The 25186-nt window shown below is 36.6% G+C and overlaps 1 protein-coding gene, 1 long non-coding RNA gene and 1 pseudogene across 2 annotated transcripts in view; 2 read left to right on the forward strand and 1 right to left on the reverse strand.

Annotated features, from left to right (window-relative positions):
* Positions 1–25186, reverse strand: part of Wnk3 (WNK lysine deficient protein kinase 3) — a 266752-nt gene that overhangs the window by 46404 nt on the left and 195162 nt on the right. The window contains exons 11-20 of the mRNA XM_023707818.1: positions 18853–18917; positions 15344–15491; positions 12097–12213; positions 10835–10990; positions 10702–10753; positions 9147–9281; positions 7630–8573; positions 2833–3064; positions 2307–2437; positions 1092–1705 (exon numbers count right to left, since the gene is read on the reverse strand). Coding sequence (XP_023563586.1) covers positions 1092–1705; positions 2307–2437; positions 2833–3064; positions 7630–8573; positions 9147–9281; positions 10702–10753; positions 10835–10990; positions 12097–12213; positions 15344–15491; positions 18853–18917 — 2594 coding nt within the window. The remainder of the gene's footprint in view (positions 1–1091; positions 1706–2306; positions 2438–2832; positions 3065–7629; positions 8574–9146; positions 9282–10701; positions 10754–10834; positions 10991–12096; positions 12214–15343; positions 15492–18852; positions 18918–25186) is intronic.
* LOC111814428 lies at positions 1151–2074 on the forward strand. The gene is made up of 3 exons (XR_002819422.1): positions 1151–1224; positions 1349–1455; positions 2024–2074. It is a non-coding gene; the product is annotated as an uncharacterized LOC111814428 (long non-coding RNA).
* On the forward strand, positions 19718–22142 carry LOC101560329 (annotated as a pseudogene).

A 25186-nucleotide genomic window follows, 5' to 3' on the forward strand; every position in this document is an offset into this window, starting at 1 on the left:
AGCAATTAACCACTAGGAAAAATGTATGCAATGTGTTAATTATTGAAACTGTCCTACCAATTTGGTTTCAAACTGTCTCATTGCTATTTGTTTCTCAATAAAATTATGGGGAAAAAATGAAAAAATAAAACAGAATACCTAAATGGAATTTTATCTAAACATGTAAGAATATCTGGTAAAATCCAGCCCTTTTCATATAATTACTAGAGTTCTTTTCAATTTTTCAAAGTAAGGTATTGCATAATCAATAGAAGGTTAGTAATTAATGTATCAGTATATATGTATATTGTTATACTATGAATCTGTATATAATAGAAAATTTAATATAGATCTAAGATATAGTAAAATCATGAAAGACAAAGCAAGATAAAAGTACATTCTGCAGTATAAGTTACTATTTTGGAGAGAACAATCATTAAAATATGTATTTATTTGTACATATGTAGACTAACTAGATATATTAGAAAACAGGTAGCATTTATGGCCTTTAAGGAGAAACACTGGCTAGCTTTGGGGCACTGGAACAGTCAACTGATTACTCATTTGTACAGTACCTTCTGAATTTTGAAATATATGAATGGACATGGAATTCATCAATTTGATGCTAATTATTAAAAATATCACCTAGTTTATAAAACTAAATGCAAAACAGCATTCTATATAACAAAACACGTTATAGTACCATAGAATCAACAGTGAAGGTTAATGATCTCATTCATCAAATAATAACCTGCATTCTGGAACATATTTCCCTTACCCTAAAGAAAATGAACTACTGTCTCTCACTATATAAACTAGCCATTTAAAAAATCAAATGTGTAATTATGTAGTTAGAATAAAGTCCTAATCCAAAAGGCAAGAAGAATAATTTCATATTTCTAAATAACAAATTGTACTTAGTGTTCATTCTGTGAAAATATTCTATATGAAATACATTTATATAAATGTCTCACATGAGCATTTTAGGAGTTATCAATCATAAAATGTTTTAATAATTAAAATGCCACCATTCTTAAATTGGCTACCAATCAATTATTGTTCTATAAAACCCAGCACATCCAGATTTATAACAAAAGAGAAATAATTCTTACTTTTCTCTTAATCTTTGAAGCTCCACTTTCAAGTCTTCATCCTCTATTTCTGATTCATCATCACTGCTCATTGGTGAAGATGGAGAATAGAAGAGTGAACTCTGTGTTTGAGCATATGCTTGTTCATGGAGTGGTAAGCACTGATTATTCTCCGGGCTAGTTTTTTCCACTGCTTTTTCATTACCAGCCACGTTGGCTAAAAATTCACTATTAGAATGAAGCTGTTTCCCACTAGTAAGTATCTCTCTTTCTTTAAGCAGTAATTTGGATCCAGACTGCATGCTACTTCCCATGGCTGAAGTTTCTTCCAATTCTTTTTCTGGGGTCACTGAAGATATATCAGTCTCAGAAGCTGTGCTTAAAGGTAAGAAGCTGTCAATTTGTTTGGCAATTCCTTTATTTTCTTTAAAGGTTTTGTGAAGAGTTTGTAACTTCTGAGAAGAAATGGAAGTCTGAATATTGTGTGTGCTAGTTTCCACTTCTACCAAGTGAGACTCTGCAGCTGCAGTAAAGGCTAGTGCTTCTTCACTAGACTGCTTTTCCTTGAATACTGGTCTGTGTTCTATTCCAAAAGATGTTGCTTTCTCTGACTGTTGCTGAGGAACTGTGATGACCTGAGATATAAAAAGGTAAAAGGGTCTGCTTCCACCTAACTGAAAGATAAATCTAAAAAAAATTAAACATCAATGTAAAGCATAGACAAGTGGCTGGTTTGCTCTGATGCACATGTACTAGTAGTACTAAAATTGGGAAAGACTATCTTCTGCCCAATATTCAGCCTTGCATTTTGGCCTCTTGCATAATAGTTGGGTTTATAGTTACCAAAAAAAATGCTATGAAGTTGCCAAGATAATAAAGGACATGAAATTAATTTTATAAAACAGATCTCCCACCAATCAAAAAATGATGACCATTTGTATATTTTTTTCTAGCCACTAAAATCCCCATTTCAGTAGATTCTCCTTTACAGATGGCTTCAAAAGGTAAGACTTATGCAAAGTTAACAGTTTAAAAATAATACGATCTACATTTAAATTAAGGATCATCTACAGATCAATCTTTAAATACTATTACTTTTTTCTTCTATGCTGGGGATGGAATATAGGGCTTCATATACAGAGCTTGGCAAGTTCTCTACCACTGAAGTACAGCCCTAGAAATGCTGTTACCTTTTATAAGGACTATATAAATGAGGATTCAACCAAAGACACAAACCTGGAACCGGCCCCGCTGAAATGATCCACTCATCGCTTTACATCTACTCAAAGCCCTAGTATCAACTGTGGACTCCTGTGTCACAGGAATGGGATCAGGAACAACTGCTGATCTTATATCTTCTGTTTCCACTGCAAGTTTTGTCAAATTATAAGCAAAAAAGAAAAAATTTCTCATTAAAACTAAATTTGTTTATATTACAACAAATGAAGAAAAGTAGAAAAAGTTTAACTCCTACTTGACAATTAACAAGTGTTAACATAATAAGTAACATCATGTAAGTCCCTAACTCTAAATCAGACATTGTAAGATTTATCCCAAGACTTAGTATCTATATGAAATGAGTAACTGCAAAATCAAATTAGTTACAAAAGGAAAAAAATAAAATGACAATGACATTAAATGGGGGCATGTCACATACATGGGCTATGTAGAAAAAAGTGGCAAGATTTGTATATGAATAAAAAAAATAATTAAATGAAAAATGATGTTACCTAGTCAATGTTCCTGACTGTAAGCACACTACCTTGATGGACTTTTGATCTCTTGAAAAAGCTGGTTGACTGCCGTAGCCTGTATGCCCAGCTTTTTAATTTGCGAGTCCAGGATTTCTTGCTAATAGGATTTTTGAGACTAGGACAAGTAAAGCTTAGGCCAAAATATCCACCTCCTGTCTGCAGATGAATGGCTCCACCACTTGACACAGCAGCAGGATAGGCCTCTGGATCCCCTGGAAGTGAAGCATCTGGAGACATCTCCTAATGGAGACAAAAAGAGAAAAAAAGTAATAATAACTTAAGTACTGCGGAGATTTGGGGGGGGGTATATTTTGGTGTCGTATGTGGACTAATCATGAATCAAAATTAGAATATTATGTATATCTGCATTAATGGAACTGTATCAGACTGAACTTGAGCTATTCAATTTGTAGTAATTAAATCTTCTCATTTCTTTAAAAATGTTATTTAGGCATTAGATGAATAAAAAGAGAATATTAGTCTCCCATGCCAGGATATTTTTCATCATTATGCCAACTCTAAAAACTGAAAGTTAAAATAAAAATTACTTCCTTCCTATGTGCCATTTTACAAAAAAGTTACTCAAATCTCATGCTATTGAAATGCAATGTTTATTTATTCTCATATTATTTAAGAGAGTTCAAAATGCCTGTCACAGTAAGAGAAAAACTATCTAAGGCTCTTAAGAGCAATAAATACCAGCAACAAAGTTTCCTTCTTTATGTATGCACAGAGAAATTTACAAATAGATTAAAATTGTTATGGTTTGTGTCTAGTTGTCCCCACGAAAGCCCCATGCAGTCATGGGGGGGGGACTTCTAGAGTTTGAAATTAACTCATGATCCACTGGGATTATAGGTTTTAGTACTGTTGGGATTATGGGTGGGAGCACTTCTCCCAGCCTGGGCGGATAGCCTGAATGTTACATAAGAGAGACAGACTTCCTCTCTGTTGCCATTATTGCTGCTACTCCTCCATTTTGCTCTCTTCCTCTTTGCCGCTGCCATGAAAGGTTGCTCTCTGCCATGTGCCGCTCTGCCGGGGAGCCAGATGAGTATGGACTGAAACCTCTAGTAACTGTGAGCTAAATAAACCTTTCCTTCCTTCATTTTGTCCCAGCAACAAGAGAAGAGTAACTGAGACAATTAAAATGATTTAAATTCATTCTTTAAAAATTGAGATCATGAAGTAATGCTGGCTATACAATCAATCTCTTTTTTCTTGTCCTTGTGCGCAACTCCTCTCAAAAAAATCCTAGAATTAACTGTTGTATGTTATTGACTGCTTTAAGAATAAATTTACTAAAATAATATAAAAACTAATATTAATCACAAATATTTTGGGAAACATGAAAATAGTTACACAATAATCTACAAGTTTAAAGTGAATACAAAAGAACAAAGAACAGGATTTACCATTTGTCTGAAGGAAGACAGCCTACACGATAAACGTATTATCCTGGGTAAGTACTACGAACACTAAGGGCAGAAAAGGGGTTATTGAAAGTAATATTCTGAGCAATCAGCTTTCATTTGCCAATACCCCTTTTGGATGGGTAATATCACTTTGATAAGGAAAAAAATAAAAGACAACTCTGTGAATGATATTACAGATTAGCAAGTATTGCACTGGTCTACTAAAATTATAGGTAAAATTTTCATTATGTAGGAACTGGATCAAGATGGTATATTTAATATATGTCTCAATCCCACTTACAAATTCAAATCACCAAACACAACAAGAAATACAATTATGGACATAATCACATATAATTGAAAGGAAAAAAAAAGCAGACCATAACATATGTACGAACTGTTTCAAAATGCTATGAACTAATAAAAAACAAAAATTCCACAAACTAAAGTGAGAGAGATGAGCAACAAAGACAAGGTCTGACCCACCCAGAGGATGAGTTATTAGCCACTTATAAAATTCTACCCATGGGGCCCGGGGAGATGGCTCAATGAAATAAGCGCTTCCCTGGCAAGCGCAAGGGCCTGAGTTTAATCTCCGGTTCGGGCAAAAAAAAAAAAAAATTCTACACAATCTTCTGTTTCTTAATGTTGCCTTCTAATACTCCTCTATTTACTTTCTTTTCATTACTTGAACTAATCTCCACCTATGAATGTCACTACCACAAATCTTTCCCTGATCACTTTATGTAGAGTAATCCCCTAGTCTATCATAGCCCTTTACTTCTATTACTTTTTTTGTTTAGGGTCTATTTCCCCCTACTAATTTGAGAGCTCCACAAAAATAAGAGGTCTTGATTTATTCACTGCTCAACAGAGTATCAATGTATGGAAGAGTGCACTGAATGGGTACAAAGAAGGAAAAGCCATGAAGTTCTTTCCCTTTCTTCCCTACCTACACACAAGCAAAAGACCACAGAATATATGCCCCTAAATCTGAATAGAAAGAGTAAATGGTTTGTGGCCAAGCAATGGATCAGCATAGGAGGAGATAACATCTAGGAGGAAGATGAACATGAAGCCCTCCTGCCTTTAAAGACTATATACTAGGTCACAGTACAGGCAGCATTAGAGACAAGTTACAATACAAATGTTGGTGAGTGTGTTGTATGGCTTTCCTAAAATTACTGGCAGAAGGCTACAGTAATTATATATAGCATTTATAGGCAAATAAACAAGGAATCTTTTTTGTTTGTTGAGACAGGGTCTCACTATGTGGTTCAGGCTGGCCTTCAACTATGTAGCCCAGGCGAGCCTTGATCTCATGGTGCTCCTCCTTCTTCAGCCTCCCAACTGCTAAGCTTATAGGCATGTACCACACCCGGCTAAGCAAGGAATCTTAAGGGGGAAAAAAGAGATGAATGCACAACTCAGAATAACCAAACAATTTTATGGAAATTCAACACTATTAGAAAATATTAAATTTGAACTGAGGAATAGCCAAGGAAATAGCATTTATAACACAAACTAAGACATTAATATCTCCAGAATGATGTATTAATATAAAGTCATGCATTGCATAACAACATCTTGGTCAACAATGTACTGCATATATTAACGGTAACCCTATAAAGTTATAATGGAGCTTGAAAATTCCTCATGCTTAATATTTTATTGTGCCTTTACTATGTTTAGAGACACAGATATTTATAACTGTGCTATAATTGCTTATAGTATTCACTACATTACCATGATATAGAGGTCTGCAATACAAAGATATGGGCTATACAATATAGCTTAGATATATAATAGGTTATATATCTAGTTTTAAGTACATTCTGTGATGTACATGGAAATAAGTAGCCTATCAACACATTTATCAGAATGTATTTCTGCTGTTAATTCACATGTAGCTGTACTACATCTGTAAGGAAAATAATGAACTACAGTTACTAAAAAAGATATAATCATTGATGCAAAAAAGATGAATAGGATATTGCAAACTTCTTAAAAACTGAGTACAAAAACTAAAAGGACAGTGAAGTTGTAAAGCAGTAAATGAAATTTAACAGATTAAAAGAAAAACCAGAAATAAAACATGTCTGTTGACAGATGACAAAATCTTATACTATATACAGAAAATTCAAAGAATCCACCAAAAGCTTTTTATATATTTTAAAAATCTTTGAGACAGTGTCTCCCTGTGCAGTGCAGGCTGGCCTTGAGCTCACCTTATAGGCTTGGCTGGCCTTAAATTTGCACCAATCCTACTGCCTTGAGCTCCTAAGTGCTAGGATAATAAGTGTGCATTATCACACCCAACTCTAGCACCGAAAATTATTAGAGCTAATAAACTCAGCAAGTTTGAATGGTGCAACATGAATAATAAAAATCAGTTTTATTTGTATGCATTAGCAATAAAAAAATCCAAAAGGGAACTCACCATGAGGTATGGTCTCAATGGTAGAGAAATTGCATACCATGTATAAGAATTGCCTAGCACATATAAGGACCTGGGTCCCACCCCCAGCACAGCACAAACGAAGAAGAAAATGAAAGAGAAAGAGAATAAAGATAATTAGGTGGAGGACAAGACAGAAGAGGAGGAGAAGGAAAAAGGGGAAAAAGGAAATTAACCCAACATTGCACATGTGAACATCCCTATTTGAATATCTGAATTCTGTAATGCACCAAAATATGAAACTTTCTGAGAATAAAAATGATGCTCCAAGCAGAAAGTTCCACAGCTGACCTCATGTAAGAGTTCACACTCAAAATGTAGTACATTAAAAATATTGCTAAAGTTGCCTACAGGTTCTGTGTATAAACATAAATGAACTATGTGTTTTGACTTGGCTCACATCTTCAATATACCTCATTGTAGATATGCAAATGTATATTCTAAATTTCAAAAAATATTCAAATCAGAAACATTTCTAATGTCTAGCATGTCAGATAAAGAACATTCAACCTGTAAAATTTTAGAAAAAGTCAGGGAATTAGGAGTTATTTTACCTTTTTTTCCCAAGTAAATTAACCCCCCAGCATGTTTAGCTTAATATTATAAAACGTTTGAAGAGGATATTGATGAGACTTTCTTGTTAAACAGAAATAGAAAGGAAAGTTTTTCCACCTACTATCAATTTCTGTTCTTCCCTAAATACACACACATTGCTTCCTTCATTTCTAGCTAATACCAGGGGGGTCTCTTACACGTGACAGATCTGCCATCCACACTGAGAAATTCTGAGTATGTGTAACCTAAATTATGGCCTTTAGATACTTATGATCTCAGAATCTCGTAACATAGTTTCAAAGGACCATATTTTAAGAGAGAAGTAATTTCTTTTTTAAATAAAAAGCAAATAAGGAATTAGGATGAATGATACTTACATGTAAACATAATTCGCTGGGTACAGAAGTTATCACATTCAAGTCCCGTTCGAACGCTGATATGCTAGCAGGCTGACTTGCAGCCACACTGGACAGAATATTAGAGGCTCCCTGTTGGAAATTTGGAGATTGTGCAGGACTATCTTGGATTGCACAGTGACTGATGGCTATAACTTCTGTCATTGTACAAGAAAGCGTGTCTTCAGCAGAAGAAGAAAATGGAGATTCTATGCTTTGGGTATCCTTCTGACTCTCAGAATATATACTAGAGGTGTTGTGCTCCTGATAGAGCAAGTTTCTCAATTTTTCATCCAGAGTTTTAATGCGGTTGTCTGCAAACTCCATTTTTGGAGGTCTTTCCCCATCTGATTCCAGGACAGTAATGGGTAGAAGGGTAGTTGATTCAAGGCCAGGGGTCTGAGTGGGAATGACTGCCTTAGGAGAACCTGATTCAGTATTCACTGCTGTTTCTCCTTCTTGGGACATAAACTCTGCATCAGGAGTTGGCTGCTGTACTGATAAAGACCGAGGCTTTTGATCAGAAACAAATGCTGAAGTCGTAACAGGATTATCAGTAATCTGCGTTGATTCGCCAGAATAGGTCACAAGCACATTAGCCTGACTGGAAGCTTGATCACATGGATATACAGGTATGAACATACCTGTCTGGTTGGTGAGTCTGTCACATTTGACTGGAATTGTACAAACCGAAGTAGCAGAATAAGTGGAACTACTAGTACTTGGTGCCGTTATCTGCCTGTCATCTTCCATTGGATAAGGTATAGCTGGCTTCTTGGCTTCTATACTAGCACATTCAGAAGTCTTACCATCAACTAAATCCTTATGTTCTGATTTGAAGGTGAAAAGTACACGCTCACACGGATTATTTTCTATCGTGAGCAACGTGTCCTGTGACATTTCCTTATTATTTGTGTTTCTTGAGCCTGGAACAATAACAAAGGAATTGCTAAGTATATACTAATAAGTAAAAAGCATGGAGTAGTACCAAACTGAAAAGGAGCATGAAAAGCAAAAGACAAATGAGTGCTGGGGATATAATTCAGTGACACAGCACCTGCCTGGCAAGCACAAGGTCCCGAGTTTGATTCCCAATACAAAAACAGAGACAAATGAGAACCTCTGTGAGAGTACTCTTTAGGTAAGACTCAAAATATCACAGAATTCAACTGGTCAAGGAAAAACAACTTTCTCTTTTTTTGTATAAATATTTAAAAATGGCTTAAAGTTGTATACTAACATAAATGCTTTAAAAAGGATTATGAAAATTTAATAAGCACAATATACCTATGAAAACAGGATAAAGATAAGTTATATATTTTGCATCCATAACTTCTGAGTCTGGACAAAACTAGCACAAAATGAAAACTTACAGGGGCCAGGGAGATGGCTCAGTGGAATAGGCACTTTCCTGGCAAGTGCAAGGACCTGAGTTCAATCCCCAGTTCCGTAAAAAAAAAATAAAAAATAAAGAAGAAGAAGAAGAAAAGAAAACTTACAAGGAAATGGATGTAACTCTGGAACTGTAGCCAAAGAAGGCTGAAGAGGAGGAGACTGAGTTTCCCGGTTTCTTATTGTTTGATTGATACAAAATCGCCATCGACCAACTGGGGATGACTGAGGAGCAGATTCATCTGTAGAAATAACAAAAGAATTAATATGCTAAGCAATTGTCAATTTGTTTACCTTTTAAGGCAACCGGATTAAAAAACCAATTTGATATTTATTTCCTCTGATATTGGAATAATTGTAAGACCATATCTTTCAACCTTGACAAATAATCTAAAAAACTAAGCACACAGTTTCTATCAATAATAATTAGAAGCAAGACACTACTTGGTTTTGGGGAGGCATGGAAAGCATTTTTCCATCAAAATTTACAACTCTTGAAAAAAAGAATATCAATTTGAACCCAGACGGAACAATTTAGCAACTTAGTGATATACTATCTCCAATGGAAGTGTAGCTCAAGGAGAACAACCTGGGTTAAGTCCCCAGTGCAACAAAACAAAAATGAAAACACCCTACATCTCCTGTTTGGCATCTTTTTTATACTGGTTCTTAATTAAATCAATACAAGCACTGATATTTATAAGCTATCCATTAGAAGTTGATTTTACCATATGGCAATATAAACAACAAAGTAAAACAAATCCCTACACTTGAATTCCTGCTCCGTAAACTTAATATTCTTTTAAACTTTACCCTCCTACTTTAATTAGAAACCTGCTAACCAGAAAAATAACATACAGAAGGACCCTGTCATCCTAACACAGTCAAACAAAATTTCGGACACCATCTGGTTTCATTACTCTCACAATACCTTTTGCTTCCTCATACTGTTAAAAAGTTCTTTAGAGGTTTTCACATGTCTATGGTTCTCCTCCCCCTCCCAGCTACTTTTTATATACCCAAGAGCAGAGGTGAGAATAGAGAGATTACGTTATCAAAAGAGAAAACGCAAGAACCCCAGTTATAGTATCTGTATGTATATCTGGAAAATGATTTACAAAAAGTTAGTGGTCAAAGCTAGTAGAAGCATTATTACTGGTGGGATAAAATCAAGATATGAATGACTACCAAAACAAAAGGCAAAAGAGCCGAGGAGATAGCTCAGCAGCATAAACACCTGCCTGGCAAGTGTAAGGTTCCAAGTTCTATCCCTGGTACTGAAAAACAAATTAAAACAAAAGGCAAATTCAGAACATAATAATTTTACTTAAGAAACTTTCTATCCATCTTATATCAGAAAAGAACGACTTCACAATTGTTTCAAACAGGCCAATAAAGGTCACAGGTAGTGTAACTGCTTTTCTGGTTAACATACATGCAACAACTCAGAAATAAGTTAATCAGATAAAGAACCAACACTTGGAGGAAATTTGGAGAACTGATTCTTATCTCTGAGCTATATACTCTTTGCAAAGTGTGCAAAAATAACAACTTATCAAATTACTTTACAGGTTAACATGTTTTTCAATGAAGGTATGTAAATTAAGTCTCCAAATGTCTTGCTTCAAAAGAAAAATCATAAATTTTAGTAAATATACTTACTGCTGGTTTGAGTGGATGCAGAATTTATCTGTACTTGTTCAGATGATCCTGTCTGAATTAAAAATGAATAGATAAATAATGAAATTCCTAACACATATCAAAAAAGACCTACTTGCTAAACAATTGCTCTTACTTGGTTACTGTTGGATTCCAAGGTAATAGAGTCAATTCCCATGGATTTTTCTGCGGCAGAATGGATATGAAGAATCTCCTGGGCTTGACCTACAATAGCCCTCAAGTCTTCTACAAATTTTTCTTTCTCATTCTCCAGCACAAAGTTATCTTCAACCTGGCCCCAAATAGAAGGCAGTCTATTCACGAGAATTTAGTTTTTTCAAAATCATAATACTTACAACTATACAGAAAAAAAAAGTTATCTAAATTGAAGTACCATAACACCACTAATGGAATGCCATTGCCAGACTGGCATGACCTAAAGAAGCAAGTACTTTTTAAATTACCTGGACTCCAATAAATGGGGCATTATTTAAAGTGTAACTGAGGCACTGTTTAAAATTAGGATGTCCAAATCTAAAAAATTATAATCCACAAATTACAAAATGAAGTATCTTCAAAGATGGTAAACAAGCTGGACCTGGTGGTACTGCCTAAAATTCCAGCACTCTTGAGAAGCTGAGGCAGGAGGATCTCAATTTTGGGCTCAGCCTAGGCAACTTAGCAATTTAGTAAGACTTTGTCTCAAAAAAAATTTAAAAATGGTAGAGAGGAATGCGGCATGCAGCTAAGTGTGAAGGCCCTGGGTTCAATCTCTAATATTGCAAAAAACAAAGATGACAAATAGTGGTACAAAGTCTTAGGTTTACCACACCTAAGAAATAGGAAAGAACTGAAACTTCAGAAAATACTATGTTAGATATAAACCTGATAAAATTATTATTTCTACTTAGCAATGCAGAAATAAAAAACTTGCATTCTGTCTGTGAAACTAGACAAATCCCTATCAAAAAAGAAGAAAAATACTAACTTAAGCCTAACCATTCAGAAATTTTTTTAAAAAAAAATCTGAAGAAAGAACATAATTTAAGTACTTACATGAATGATGTTACATCACTGGCTAACACAGTAGAATTACCTGAATAGCTTGCAAGCTATTGATGCTCAGATTTTACCCAAAAAAGATCCTGATTTAATCGGGGATTTATGCAACAAAATTATGATTAAAAAGCTTATTAATGATTTTATCATAAAGTCAGAAATTGTAAAGAGAATATGCTCTAATATTTTCCTAATCATAACCAATTTGGCTCTGTAGAGATTTGAAAAACTAACCATGCTCTTTAAAACATACGGGTCTGAATAAATGAAGGAGGACTTGGAGAAAATAAAGAGACAGAGAACACTACAGGGAAAATATTTTGATTTTACTATACTTACCATATAGTCTGCAATGTCCTCTGGTGCGTCACCATCAACATCAAATTTGAAGGTAACCATCTTGTTGTTGTGAGTCTCCAGCTGACACTCTACCGTGTTGTCTCCAGAAGTTGAAACCTAAGCATACATATTTCATCGATTTAAGAATCACTGATTTCTCTTTATAAATGATGTACAGGACTATCTTGATGATTTCACATAAAATATATGTGGAAAATGGTTCAAATACTTCAGAATCAGATAAAATAAACAAAAGAGAAAAAAACTTTACATTCATTTTTTCCTTCATTTTTTGAGACAGGATCTTGCTATATAATTCAGGCTGGCCTTTCAACTCGTGGTGATCTGCCTGCCTCAGCCTACTGTGCACTAGGAATAGTTATAAACTACCATGCCCAATAATCCTTCAGATTCTAGCAACATTATGTTTTTCACTCGGTGAACTATCTACCACCTCAACAGCCATCCCACAGTAAATATAATAGAAGCAAATTAGTCAGTAAAAACATGTCAGAAATGTGACCCTGACAAAAAAATCGAACAAAAAATTACAACAAATTCTAACAACAAATTACAAAATTTACAAAAATCACTACAGCAGTGTGTAACACAATAACAAAATTCAGTCATTCATTTATCGGTCTATAATTTTAGCAACGAGTATTTAGAAACTTATAAAAGTGTCATACTTTTTGTTCTGGAGTTGGACTCAGGGTCTTGCACATGCTAAGCACATGCTCTACCACTAAGCTATACCTTCAATCTCTAAAATTTCAACTTTTTAATCCATAAATTTTACTTCTAGGGCTGTATCATAAGGAAATAATAAGGGATAAATACAAAGAACTTATAAGATGTTTGGTGCAGAGAGAAAAATAGACATACAGGCAGAGAATGGAAGGCAGAAAGGAAATTAAGACTGGCAGAAAGAGACAGACAAAAAGGACAAATAATAGAAGGAATGACTGAATTATATCATTCAAATAACTATCTACTGCAATCACTTAAAATGTTATTTAAAAATAACTTAATGAAAGATGAATATATACATGATGTATTATGTTTTTCAAAAAGATAGGATACAAAATTGTACATAGGTTTAAACAGCCACTTGAAATTGGTATCATATTGACTGGAGATACAGACTATAATATTTGATCTAGGTTCAGATCTCACTTGATCACCTGCTGGTTGAATGATCTTAGGTAAATTATTTGATATGTAATATCCTCATTTGTAAAGATGACTATATGTCTACCTATCATACAGAGATTTAGAAAGTTTACATGATAAAATGGGTGTGTCATAAAATGTCATTTAGGGTGCCTACCAGAGAAAAATTCAGTATGTTTTTGCTACTAAACTAATAATATTACAATCTGGTTTTTATATTTTTTTTCATTAATTTTATTGAGAAACAAATAGCAATGAGACAGTTTCAAAACAGATTAATAGGACAGTTTCAATAATTAATATATTGCATATTGTTTTCTTCGTAGTGGTTATTCAAAGTACAAGATGCAGACATGACATCCTGTCTAAACACTATTCAAATCTTTTTTCTCATTGAATTAAGAGAAAGTGGGGCCGGGGAGATGGCTCAGTGGAATAAGTGCTTCCCTGGCAAGCACAAGGGCCTGAGTTCAATCCCTGGTTCTGCAAAAAGAAAAAAAGGGGTGCACCTGGGGAGATGGCTCAGTAGAATAAGTGCTTGCCTGGCAAGTGCAAGGGCCTGAGTTCAATCCCTGGTTCCACCAAAAAAATAAAAAAGAATTAAGAGAAAGTTAGCTGTATACAGATACAAAATGGTCCCTCATTTGTACCCTCTTTTTTGTTTAGTTTTGTCAGCGATGGGTATTCCATTGCCATTTAAATATTGTAGGTGTGTGAAATCAGCAAAGAAAGCCAATATAGTCTAGTAGTCCTTAACAGTAGTGGGTTATACTTAGGACTGGCAATGTCAGAAGTTGTTGACTTGAGCCCTTTATAGCTCAATATGTTAATATGCCTTTACTTTTCATACCTTGTTTTTATACTTTTCTGCTGGATGGTTAAGACTAAGATAAAGCAAGACCTATATAATATGTAACAAAAAATGTAACTTTTGTATCTGCCAAGGTCAGTCAAATCCCCTCAGGATTTACCCTGAAACCCTGTACCACAGTTTGTAGACCCTTTGTCAGTATCAGCCATGTGGATGAGTCACCGCCATTACTTGGCTGATTTGCTCTCTGTGAAAGCCTGCGAGAATGTTTTCTCTCCACGTGACTCTCCTTAGGCACACTCCACATCATTGATCACTTTCCTCTGTGGCCCCATAATCTCCTTGATCAGAAAATTTGGGACACAACTGAGTTGCATGATGTTACAGTATAGGTTCTCCTATGTTCTGAGTCTTCACTGAACTTGAAAGGCTAGGGCCAAAATGTTGGCTGTCCTTGCAGCCCTTCGTTTTCTCTAATTTTTGGTCTGCAAACTTAAGTTGTTAACACTCTGGAAGAGAAGCTTAATGATATTATTACCCTATAACATAGGCAGTTGAGCTTAACCTCATTATCTGTGTGAATATCAAGCATCTTAAACATAACATGAAACAGGTATTTTCCATCAAGTATTGATATGTTAAACTTTAAATCCCTACAGAATGTGAGGAAAAAAGAAAATAATATTTTTTAAAATAGGATAAACAATTACATATTTTTACACAGAAATTTAGAAATCTAACCATAGATTTGCATTGTAGCAGGACAGTCCTATGACTTTTTTTTTTCTTGTCTCTTATTTTCATTTATCATCCTTTTTTTTTAAACAAACATTTGCTTGAGAGACAGTATGGTAGTAATTGGTATGACATGACAGGCAGTATGTATTTAGAAGACCAGAATGACAGACATTTCAAGCATGACCCTACTATTATACATTGCTATCGTCAGTGCAGTTGCTTAGAATCTTAATAATGGAATATACTACACATTCATATAGGAAAAAATGAAAAACTAAAATGTTATCAGGTGCTAGCTCTGAGTGGTGACTGTAAGTGATGCTTATTTTCTTTCTCATATCTATCCTATATTCTCCAAGTTAAACAATTAACACACAATACTCCTATCAAAAATATTTTAATGGAAGAAAATTTAGCTCACAGAGAGTTCCATTATATTCTAAATCTGCTTCCATGGTATAACTTATCCCTAGCCCTCTAAGACCTGTACATGCACCCATAACCACACCATAGGTATACACTAACCTGAAGAACAGTAAGCTGAAATTTAGTCCCCTTTTCTGGTCGGGGACAGGAAGCTCTTCTCTGCTTAATCCGATCTGGTTTGCCATTTCCACTTGGATAATCAGGATTATAAGTATTTTCTTTCATAGCTGCCACATCTTGATTCAAGCTAATGATTAAAAAAAGTAACTCATCAAATCTTGATAGTAAAAATCTAAGAAAAACTTAATTATAAAATTATAAATAACAAGTTTGAGGAAAAATTAATAAATAGTAAAATATATTTTTAATGTGGTGATTACACAACTCTGTGAATATACTAATGCCATTGGATCATATACTTTAAATATGTAATCTTATATAGTATAAAACTACATTTCAATGAATTTTTCTTTTGAGGGGGCAGTACTGGGGATCAAACCCCAACTTTTGCACTGAGCTACATCCTCAATCTTAAGACAGGGTATTACTAAACTGCCCAGGCTGGGCTTGAACTTGTGCTCTGCCTGATTCAGCCTCACAGATGATACTGGTGAGCTGGCTTTGGCAATGGCATATGCCTGTCATCTCAACATTCTGGGAGGTCAAACTGGGAGAAATCATAGCTTTGAGGCCTGTCTGGTTAATTTAGCAAGACACTATCTCAAAATAAAAAAAGAGTTAATGTAGCTCTGTGTGATGCACCTAGGTTTAATCCCTAATAACTGCCCCTACAAGACATCTTTTTTTAAATTGATATTTTTAAAATTAACTTTTAGGTAAGCCCTTCTAAAAACTATTCATAAAGCAAGTATATAATGATACACAAAAGAGACTTAGAAATAGTATTTTTTACCAGAAATACAACTGGTGGACTAATACTTCTCCCTAAGGGCTAGAGATATACTTAGCGATAAGAGAACTTACCTAGCAAGCATGAGGTTCTGGTTTCTATCTCCAGCACTACAAACAATTTTTTAAATGAGTAATACTGATCCTAGAGGCTCTAAATACACAGAGAAATGGCAGTAATGTATCTTTTGAGGATGAAAGAGACATAATTTTAGCCAATGGGGCTAAATTGTGTATATCACAAATTAATTATTAAAACAACTTTGTGTTTGGATCATGATGGCAAAAGCTCAACTGTTTATTTCCATTAAATACAGCTAAAAGAAATCTGAAAATATGTAATACAGTAGGCAATCATGTGAGGGCACTGAAAATGAAAAGAGAAAAGCACACTATCTAGGGATCCCCAGGACTTGAAAAACAGAGTAGCTTGGCATCTACCAATACCCAACCTGTAACAGAAAGTAGTCAAGCAAGGCTCATGATATTTTGACTTCCTGTCAAGATACAAGCAGCCCAAACACACTGTCTCATGACTCCCACCCCAACAGCAGAAGATGGCTTAAACAGGCCTCTTCCTTCCCCAGGAGGCACGAGAATGAGCCTTAGCAGTAGAATGTGGCTTGGATTATAGGCCAAGAGAACTCTCTACTCTTTAGTCACATGATGAGGCATAGTGGTGCTAGCTGAACAAAGCAGACCAGAATAGCATAAATATTGTGAAAACTAAGTTGTCATTAGAACCATATCACACTGTTATAGCAACTGAGTTAGATAGAAATACTATGGAGGATTGGATAAGGCTAGACTCTCATAAGATCCAGTACAGAAGAAGAGATGTCTTGCAGCTGTTGGGGAGACAGGCACCTCCACTGCAGACCAGACCTCAAGATAGAAGATAAAACAAAAGCAACCATATACTTCCTAAGAATAAACATCAGGGACTGATATTATAGAAAGATATCAATTACCTTGAGGAAGCCAGGAAGAGGCACTAATACAGTCTCCTGCAGGAAAAGCCCCTGTTCATGCCTAATTGTTCCTTGACTCACTTCCCCCTTTGATCCAGATTAAAGCAATTTTATCTGAGAAACTGTACTTATCATCTTATTGGTAGACTATAGTTTTGTTCCACCTTGTGATTTCCCATTTTTCCCCACTTTGGACCCACCTCACCTCATGGTTATGCTCTGTAAAAATCCCTAGGAAAGGCAAGGTCCTTGGCAACCCACTTGGGTCCTCTTCTGTATCTCTCTTAGCCAGAAACTTTCTGTCTCCCAATATATATTCTTTCTTCTCTTAACCTCCATTATTGCTAAAATTCATTCTTCTATTTTCAAGAAAAGAACTTGTACCAGATATCTAGCAGGTTGGGAGTTTCTTTACTCTGTATCACTGAGAAAACTGGCCAGGACCTATGCACCTCAACAGAGTGAATATATGCTAAAATAGAAGATTTACATAGGATCCAAAGTCACATAACATTCAAAATGCCCATGATATAAATAAAAATATTCTGATACCAAAAATGAGGAAAATCGTAACTTGAATGGAAAAATACCAATTAATAGGTATTAACACTAAGATGAATCAGATTTTGTAATTATGTGAAAAGATACTAAAGCAGCCATGATCAAAATAATTTATTGAAGGCTTGAACATGTGGTGAGGGAGTAGAGTCCTTGCTTTGTTTGCATGGAACTTTGGGCTCAATTTTCAATACCACAGAACAAATAAATAATTATATATATTCTTTAAGCAAATGAGGAAAACAAAACTTCATGAAATAAAAGGTACTTAAAAATGGAAATTATAGAAGTAAACGTAGAATCAGAAATTTTTTTAAAAGTCACTGAATGGTCGGGGAGCTAGCTCAATGGTATAATGCCTGCTTGGCAAGCACAAGGTCCTGAGTTCAATTGCCAGTACTGGAAAAAGAAAAAGTCGATGAATGGGCAAAGGGATACAAGTGTTACAAACAGGACAAAGGAAAGAATCAGTGAATTTAAATAATTGAAATTAATTAGAAAAATGTGCAGAAGAATACTAGCTTACAGCTACCAAGTAATAGTACAATTACATATTTTGTTGTAATTTATTCCTTTGTATTAGCTAGATTTTTATTCTAAATTGTATTATTTCCTTATGTTTTCTTTTGTGGAACTAGAGATTGACCCAGGGCCTTCATGCTGAGCTACATTTCTAGTCCTTTTGAAATGCTTTCATTATGAGACAGAATCTTGCTAAGTCTCTGAACTGTCCAGGTTGGAGTTGGATTCTCCAGCCTTAGCCTACTAGAAATATGATGGAATTCTAGGTATGTACCACCATATCCAGATCCAGCTCTTATTTCCTTTTTAAGTCTTCTAAATTGTCTTACAATTGAATACTATAGACTAATAAAATGTCAAATTTAATATCCATACTGTCTGTATTTATATATTAAAAATAAAACAAGTAGGGGCCGGGGAGATGGCTCAGTGGAATAAGCGCTTCCCTGGCAAGCACAAGAGCCTGAGTTCAATCCCCGATTCCGCCAAAAACAAATAAATAAATAAAAATAAAAAATAAAACAAGTAATACCTGCCAATTTTATTAAACCTGCACACAAAAGAACACAAAAGCTTCCTTAGCTGAGATGCACTAAGCATCTAATTATTGTACACACTTCAGTATATACTCAATGTTTTCATACTTACCTTCGAACTAAATCTGGCTTTTGCACAGCTGCTTGTTGTTCAACTCCAGCCAACTGGGATATAGCCTGTTAGTACAAAAATAAAAGCTGCTATAATAATAGCAAAACGCAAGTGAAACATATAATTTTCTACTATTTCAAAAACCAGAATAGTCACCTTTCAACTTTTGGTAGCTTTGCAAGGTAGAATGTCTGTATCAGTCTTATTATTTATAACATTACTAAAGAGAACAAGGCAGCCATATATAGAAATCCATCTTTTATCCTTCAAGATATTTTCATTTAAAAATTAACGCTGTTTTATGCACTTCTGTTTGTTATTTTTCAACAGAGAACTTTATTATCGAGCCTCCAGTCCTGGCTGTAAAACTACTACTTCAAAAAATGGTGTACTGCCATTCTACCGGCAGATAAATCAAAGGCTCATGTTTCCATTAAGAATGTAAATGCTAAAAAAAAAAAAAAAAAGTTAATGCTGGGTGTGGTGTTGTACGCCTGTTATCCCAGAAACTGAGGCAGGAGCATCACTATGAGCTTGAGCCTAGCCAGGGCTACAAAGTGAGTTTACAGCAAGTCTAAACAGCATAGTGAAACCCTATCTCAAAAAAAAAAGAGAGAGAGAGAGAGAGAGAGAGACAATGGGGCCTTGCGGGTTAGCTCAATTGTTTAAAGCACCTGCTTGGGCAAACTCAGTCAGGTGCAGAGGACCGCACAAGAATGTAAATAACAATACTGTTGGAAAATAATTTTAAATATTTGTGTAGTCTATCTTCTATGCAGAAGGTGACAGGACAGAGGGATCTTAGAATGCAAATTTAAGGTCACTGGGGCTCCGTGGCAGCCCAGCTCCAGGCAGACATACCACAATGGGTTCACCAAAGAAGCACCTTGGAGAAGAAGCAGCAGCCTGAACTACCGCTGTGGCCAGTACCAGGAGCTCAGCTGAGCAGGCTCCATGGCATCAGGAGCATAAAAAACACAAGCATCAGAGTGGCGGCAGCGGTGGCATTGGTGGTGAACAACAGAAGCGGAGCCTGGAATGGGGGAGCTAGTGCAGGAGTGGGCCGCATGGGAATGGGCAGTGTGGGACAGAAGCCCAAGCCCATAGTGGCGCGCATGGGCAAGAATGCAGCCAGGCCGAGACTTCCTAGCAGCAAGTGAAGCAGGAAAAACACGATGATGGCTTCAAGGCCGCTGCCAGCTCTAAAGCTGGCTCAGGAGATGCCTCATCACTCAGCATTAAAGAGACCAATAAACTCCAGGCAAAGTTGGGGCTTAAACCCTTAGAAGTCAGTGCTGTCAAAAAGAGGTGGGCACCAAGAGGAGCCTGTGGGTGCCAATGTCATCAACCCCATGGCCTTGCGACAGTGAGAGGAGCTTTGGGAGAAACTGGCAGCTGCCAAGGAAAAGTGGCTATTGAACCAGAAGTTAGGGAAGAAAGACAATGGGGGAGGATGACCCCTGGCTGGATGACACTGCAGCATGGATTGAGAGGAGCTGGCAGCTGCAGAAGGAGAAAGACCTGGCAGAGAAGAGGGCCAAGCTGCTGGAACAGATGGATCAAGAGTTTGGTGTCAGCACTCTGGTGGAGGAGGAATTTGAGCAGAGGTGGCAGGACCTATGCAGTGCCCGGGACCATCAGGGCCTCATTATGGAACATGCCATAGAGTCCTTCCGAGACAGGAAGACTGTGATCCTCACCCTGATGGACAAAGGCGTGATGCAGGAGGAGGAGGGATGTGCTGGTGAATATGAAGCTGGTAGATACGGAACAAGTAGAGAAGAATGTGAAGCTTCAGAAGAAGCCCAACTACCTGCCCTTTGCAGAAGATGAGAGCGTGGATGACCTGGCACAGCAAAAACCTCTCTCTATCTTGGCCAAGTATAATGAGGAGCTAGAAGTTGAGCAACCACACTCCTTCTGGCTGGAGCAGGGTGACACAGCTCATGGCCTATGGGAACAAGAGCTGGAAGAGATCCGGACCAAGCTGTGGTTGCAGGCACAGTCCCAGAGCTTGGTAGGACCCAGGCTGGCCTCTGAGTACCTCACGCCTGAGGTGATGGTGACCTTTAAAAAGACCAAATGGAGAGTAAAGAAAATCTGTAAGAAGGAAAAGGAGGTAGTCCTGCTGGCAGATGATTTGCTGCCCCTTGGGGACCAGACTCAAGATGGGGATTTTGGTTCAAGGCTGAGGAGCCAGGGTTGACACCGAGTGTCAGAGGTAGAGGAGGCTCACCCGAGGATGCCCAAAAGGAGCCTGTGCCCCAGCCCCTGCCATCAAGTGACACCCAGGTGGATAACATGGACATCAGTGATGAGGAGGATGGGGGAGCTCTGCCTTCAGGGTCCCCTGAGGCACTGGAGGAGGATGAGGCAGAGCTAGAGTTGCAGAAGCAGTTGGAGAAGGGATGGTGGCTATGGCAGCTGCAGTAGTTGCAGCAGCTTCAGGACAGCAATGAGAAGGTGGTGGAGATTATGAAGAAGTTGGGAGTCTCGTCAGCGGGGCCAGGATGAGGAGGAAGATTCCAAGTAGAAGGGGGCCATCGTGTTCAATGCCATCTCAGAGTTCTGCTGCACCTTGGGGGAGATCCCCACCTATGGGCTGGCTGGCAACCAGGAGAAACAAGAGCAGCTCATGGACTTTGAACAGGACAATAAGCGCTCAGCCAATGGTGGCTTTGAGTCGGATGGGAAAGAGAACATTGGCTGGAGCACTGTGAACCTGGATGAGGAGAAGCAGCAGCAGGATTTCTCTGCCTCCTCTACCACCATCCTGGATGAGGAGCCTATTGTGAACAGAGGGCTGGCTGCTGCCCTGCTCCTGTGCCAGAACAAAGGTCTGCTGGAGACCACAGTACAGAAGGTGGCCTGGGTGAAGGAACCCAACAAGTCCCTGCCCTCAGCTGTATACTGCATTAAAGACAAGATGGCCACTGACAACAAGTACAGCAGGAGAGAAGAGTACCATGGCTTTACCCAGGACTTCAAAGAAAAGGACGGCTACAAGCCTGACATTAAGATTGAGTATGTGGATGAGACAGGCCAGAAACTCACATCCAAGGAGGCATTCCAACAGCTGTCCCACTGCTTCCATGGGAAGAGCTCGGGCAAAATGAAGATGGAGTGATGGATGAAGAAGCTGGACAAGGAGGCGCTCCTGAAGAAGATGAGCTCCAGCTCCTCTGGGCACAGTGGCTCTGCTCCAAGAGAAGCAGAAGGCCCAGAAGACTCCATACGTTGTGCTCAGTGACAGCAGCAAAAGCACAAATGCGAACACCATCACCAAGTGAACCAGTCAACCTTTGGTCCCCTATCCACCTTAATGTTAAATAAAGCTCCCTCATTTAAAAAAAAACAAAAACTTAATAAGATATCATTTCCCTAACACCAGTTATATCCTCTATGGTTTCTCATCTTTCAAAAAGTTAAATTCTTTCAGGTGGAAAATAGTGCTTGATGAAATGATTTTTTAATCCCTTTGCTTGATTCTCTATTTACATCTCTCATCTTAAAACTACATTAAATTGTAGTTCCTCTGTATGAGTTGGGATCTTCCATATATTGTGACTCTATCTTCCTCCCCAGACTATTTTTATCTCTCGAGTCCTGTCCACTTATCAAATATCTAAACATAATTTCTATATAAATTATTTGTATATAAAAGCCTTCATGATGGCAGCTTAAAGAAATAGAAAAATTGTCTTGGGGACTCAGAAAAAAACATATATATTACTTCGTTTCTTGCCTTCTACACTAAAGATCTGGTTGTTAAAGTGATGAGGGTTACTTGGAGAAATGGCTGACTTTACCAATTGGACAAGGTAAGTATAAGATGAGTATTACTCTGCTAAAAGAAAACAATGCTCAAGTAATTATGTGACACATCAAAAACACATAGAAGCCAATGTGAAGGAGTTCGCACTACCCAAATCTGGGAAGATTTCAGTGTCAAATTAAATAATAATAACAACAAAATGTAAGTCCATTTGATAAACAAGAATCCATAAATGTATGCTGACACAAACAAGTAAGGAAGTAGGAAAGGGAAACCTTTTATAGTAAAAAAACACTGTAAGTATAAGGAGTAATGAAAGACTTAGAAAAGCATAAAGGGATGCTAAGCTACAGAGCACAAGTTGGATGAAGGATAGGTAGTTTAACACTGTCTCTCTACAGAATACTTTTCAATTACAAAGGCAAAAATGGTTAACTTTTCTGTGGAAGAACTTGGGACAAACCAATAATACATGCACTGTGGTATTCCAATAAAAATATATAACTTGAATATTAAAAAGAGGAAAACAGACAAATTCAAATTGAAGGATATTCCACAAAATAACAGGCCTTCCACTTTAAAAATATCAATGTTATGAAAGATAAAGGATGACTGAAGAACTATTCCAAACTAAAAGAACCAAAAGAGACATCAAAGAAGGCAATGTTGGAGAGAAGCTGTTATAAAGGACATTCTTTGAACAAATAGTTACTTTTTTTGTACTCAGGAATTGAACTCAGAACCTTGTGCTTGCAAGGCACAAGGTGCTGTGCTGCTGAGCTATATTCCTGGCTCTGAAGTGGTAATATTTTAATGTGGACAATAGATTAAATAATAGCATTATATCTGTATAATTTTCTAAATTTGGCCACAGTATTATGGTTAAGAAAATGCCCCATGTGTGTACACATGTGTGCATTTGCACACACCCACTAAGATTGAATGCAGGGCCTTGCCTATGATAGGCAAGTGACTTATATACCTAGCTGATGTTCTTATACTGAAATATTTAAGGGAAAATGTCATGTTGTTGTAACTACCTTTTTCTCATGCTTCAGAGGAAAAAATAATATGAGGATGGATAGATGTATACATAAGTGAACAGATGAATGGACAGACAGAACTATCAACCAATCATGCCTTTCATCATATCTCTTTATCATGTACATTTAATGCCTAACTCTAAGGACTCCATCTGATCAATTTTGTATTCTTAGTGCCTCTTAGGCATAGATTAGCCTCCCAATAATTGTATGAAGGTAGGAAAATAAGGAAGAGTAACTTGAGAAGGATGTGCTATAAAAAAGTTTGTGACCTCACATTACCACTGAGGATTACCATCCTAGACATCAATCCCCAAAAAGTATCATGTAAAAAAATTTAGCATAAATCTTGTTTCATAGTAAACATTCAATAAATTGGTAGTTATCTTTTGTTAATGTATTTAATACAGGGCCTACAGGGTCTCACTACACAGACTGGACTCCTCTTGTTTTTAGCCTCCCAAATGCTGGCATTACAGGTGTGCACCACCATACCCAGCCTTTATTTTTATTCAACTACTATATTAACACAAACTGGTAAGTAGTTACTTGTCCAGGAATAGGGAGATTGTTCATAAGTATTTACTGTGCTATCATGTAGCTATTAAAAGTTGGAATCATGAAGGCCAAGGAAAAATAGGAAATACTTAACAATGAATTAAAAAAGAAAATAACAACTTCATGGGTAATTATATCAATATACACATATGACAAAAGGCTGGAATATTATAACATAAAATCAAAGCATGTTAGAGAAATACAATTAAGTTATTTCCCCAATGTTATTATATATACTTTATAATTAATACCGTTAAAGTATAGCAATTACTAAGTGTATAGGAAAATAGGTGCTTTCATAAATCACTGATATGATGGCAACAGGATGCAAGTCTTACATTTTTTTAGCAATGCCCCAATTGTAGAAATTTATCTTAAAGAAATAATCAAGAATGCACACAAAGATTTAATCTCAAGAATGTTTCTCATGCTAGGCAAGTTGGAGCATGCCTAGAACCCCAGCTATTCAGAAGGCTAAGGCAGGAGGAAGACAAATTGGAACCAAGCCTAAACAACTTAGTGAGACCATGTCTTAAAATCCAAAAATAAAAATGTCTAGGGATGTAGTTCAGTGGCAGAACCGATGAGTTTGATCCTCCCAACACTCGCCCCAAACACACACAAAAAAATTAGGTATGGTGGTATATGCCTATAACCCTAGCACTCTCAGAAGTTGAAGCAGGACAATTACATGTTTAAGCCTAGCACAGGCAATTTAGGGGCTTAGCTAGAACCTTTCTCAAAATAAAAAATAAAAGAGCTGGGGTTGTCGCTTAGCGGGAATTATTTGGATTAAATCTCTAGTAACATACACATACACAGAACAAAAACTAAAATAGAAAATATTCTTCATAGCATAGAATACACTTATAAACAGAAAAAATTATGTTTGTCTCCTTTACTTGCTCCATTAAATAATGACATGCCCAAACTAGGGGATATTATATAGCCCTTTAAA

Source organism: Octodon degus, unplaced genomic scaffold, assembly GCF_000260255.1.
Source record: "Octodon degus isolate 3935 unplaced genomic scaffold, OctDeg1.0 scaffold00314, whole genome shotgun sequence".
In the NCBI taxonomy this organism is placed as follows: domain Eukaryota; kingdom Metazoa; phylum Chordata; class Mammalia; order Rodentia; family Octodontidae; genus Octodon; species Octodon degus.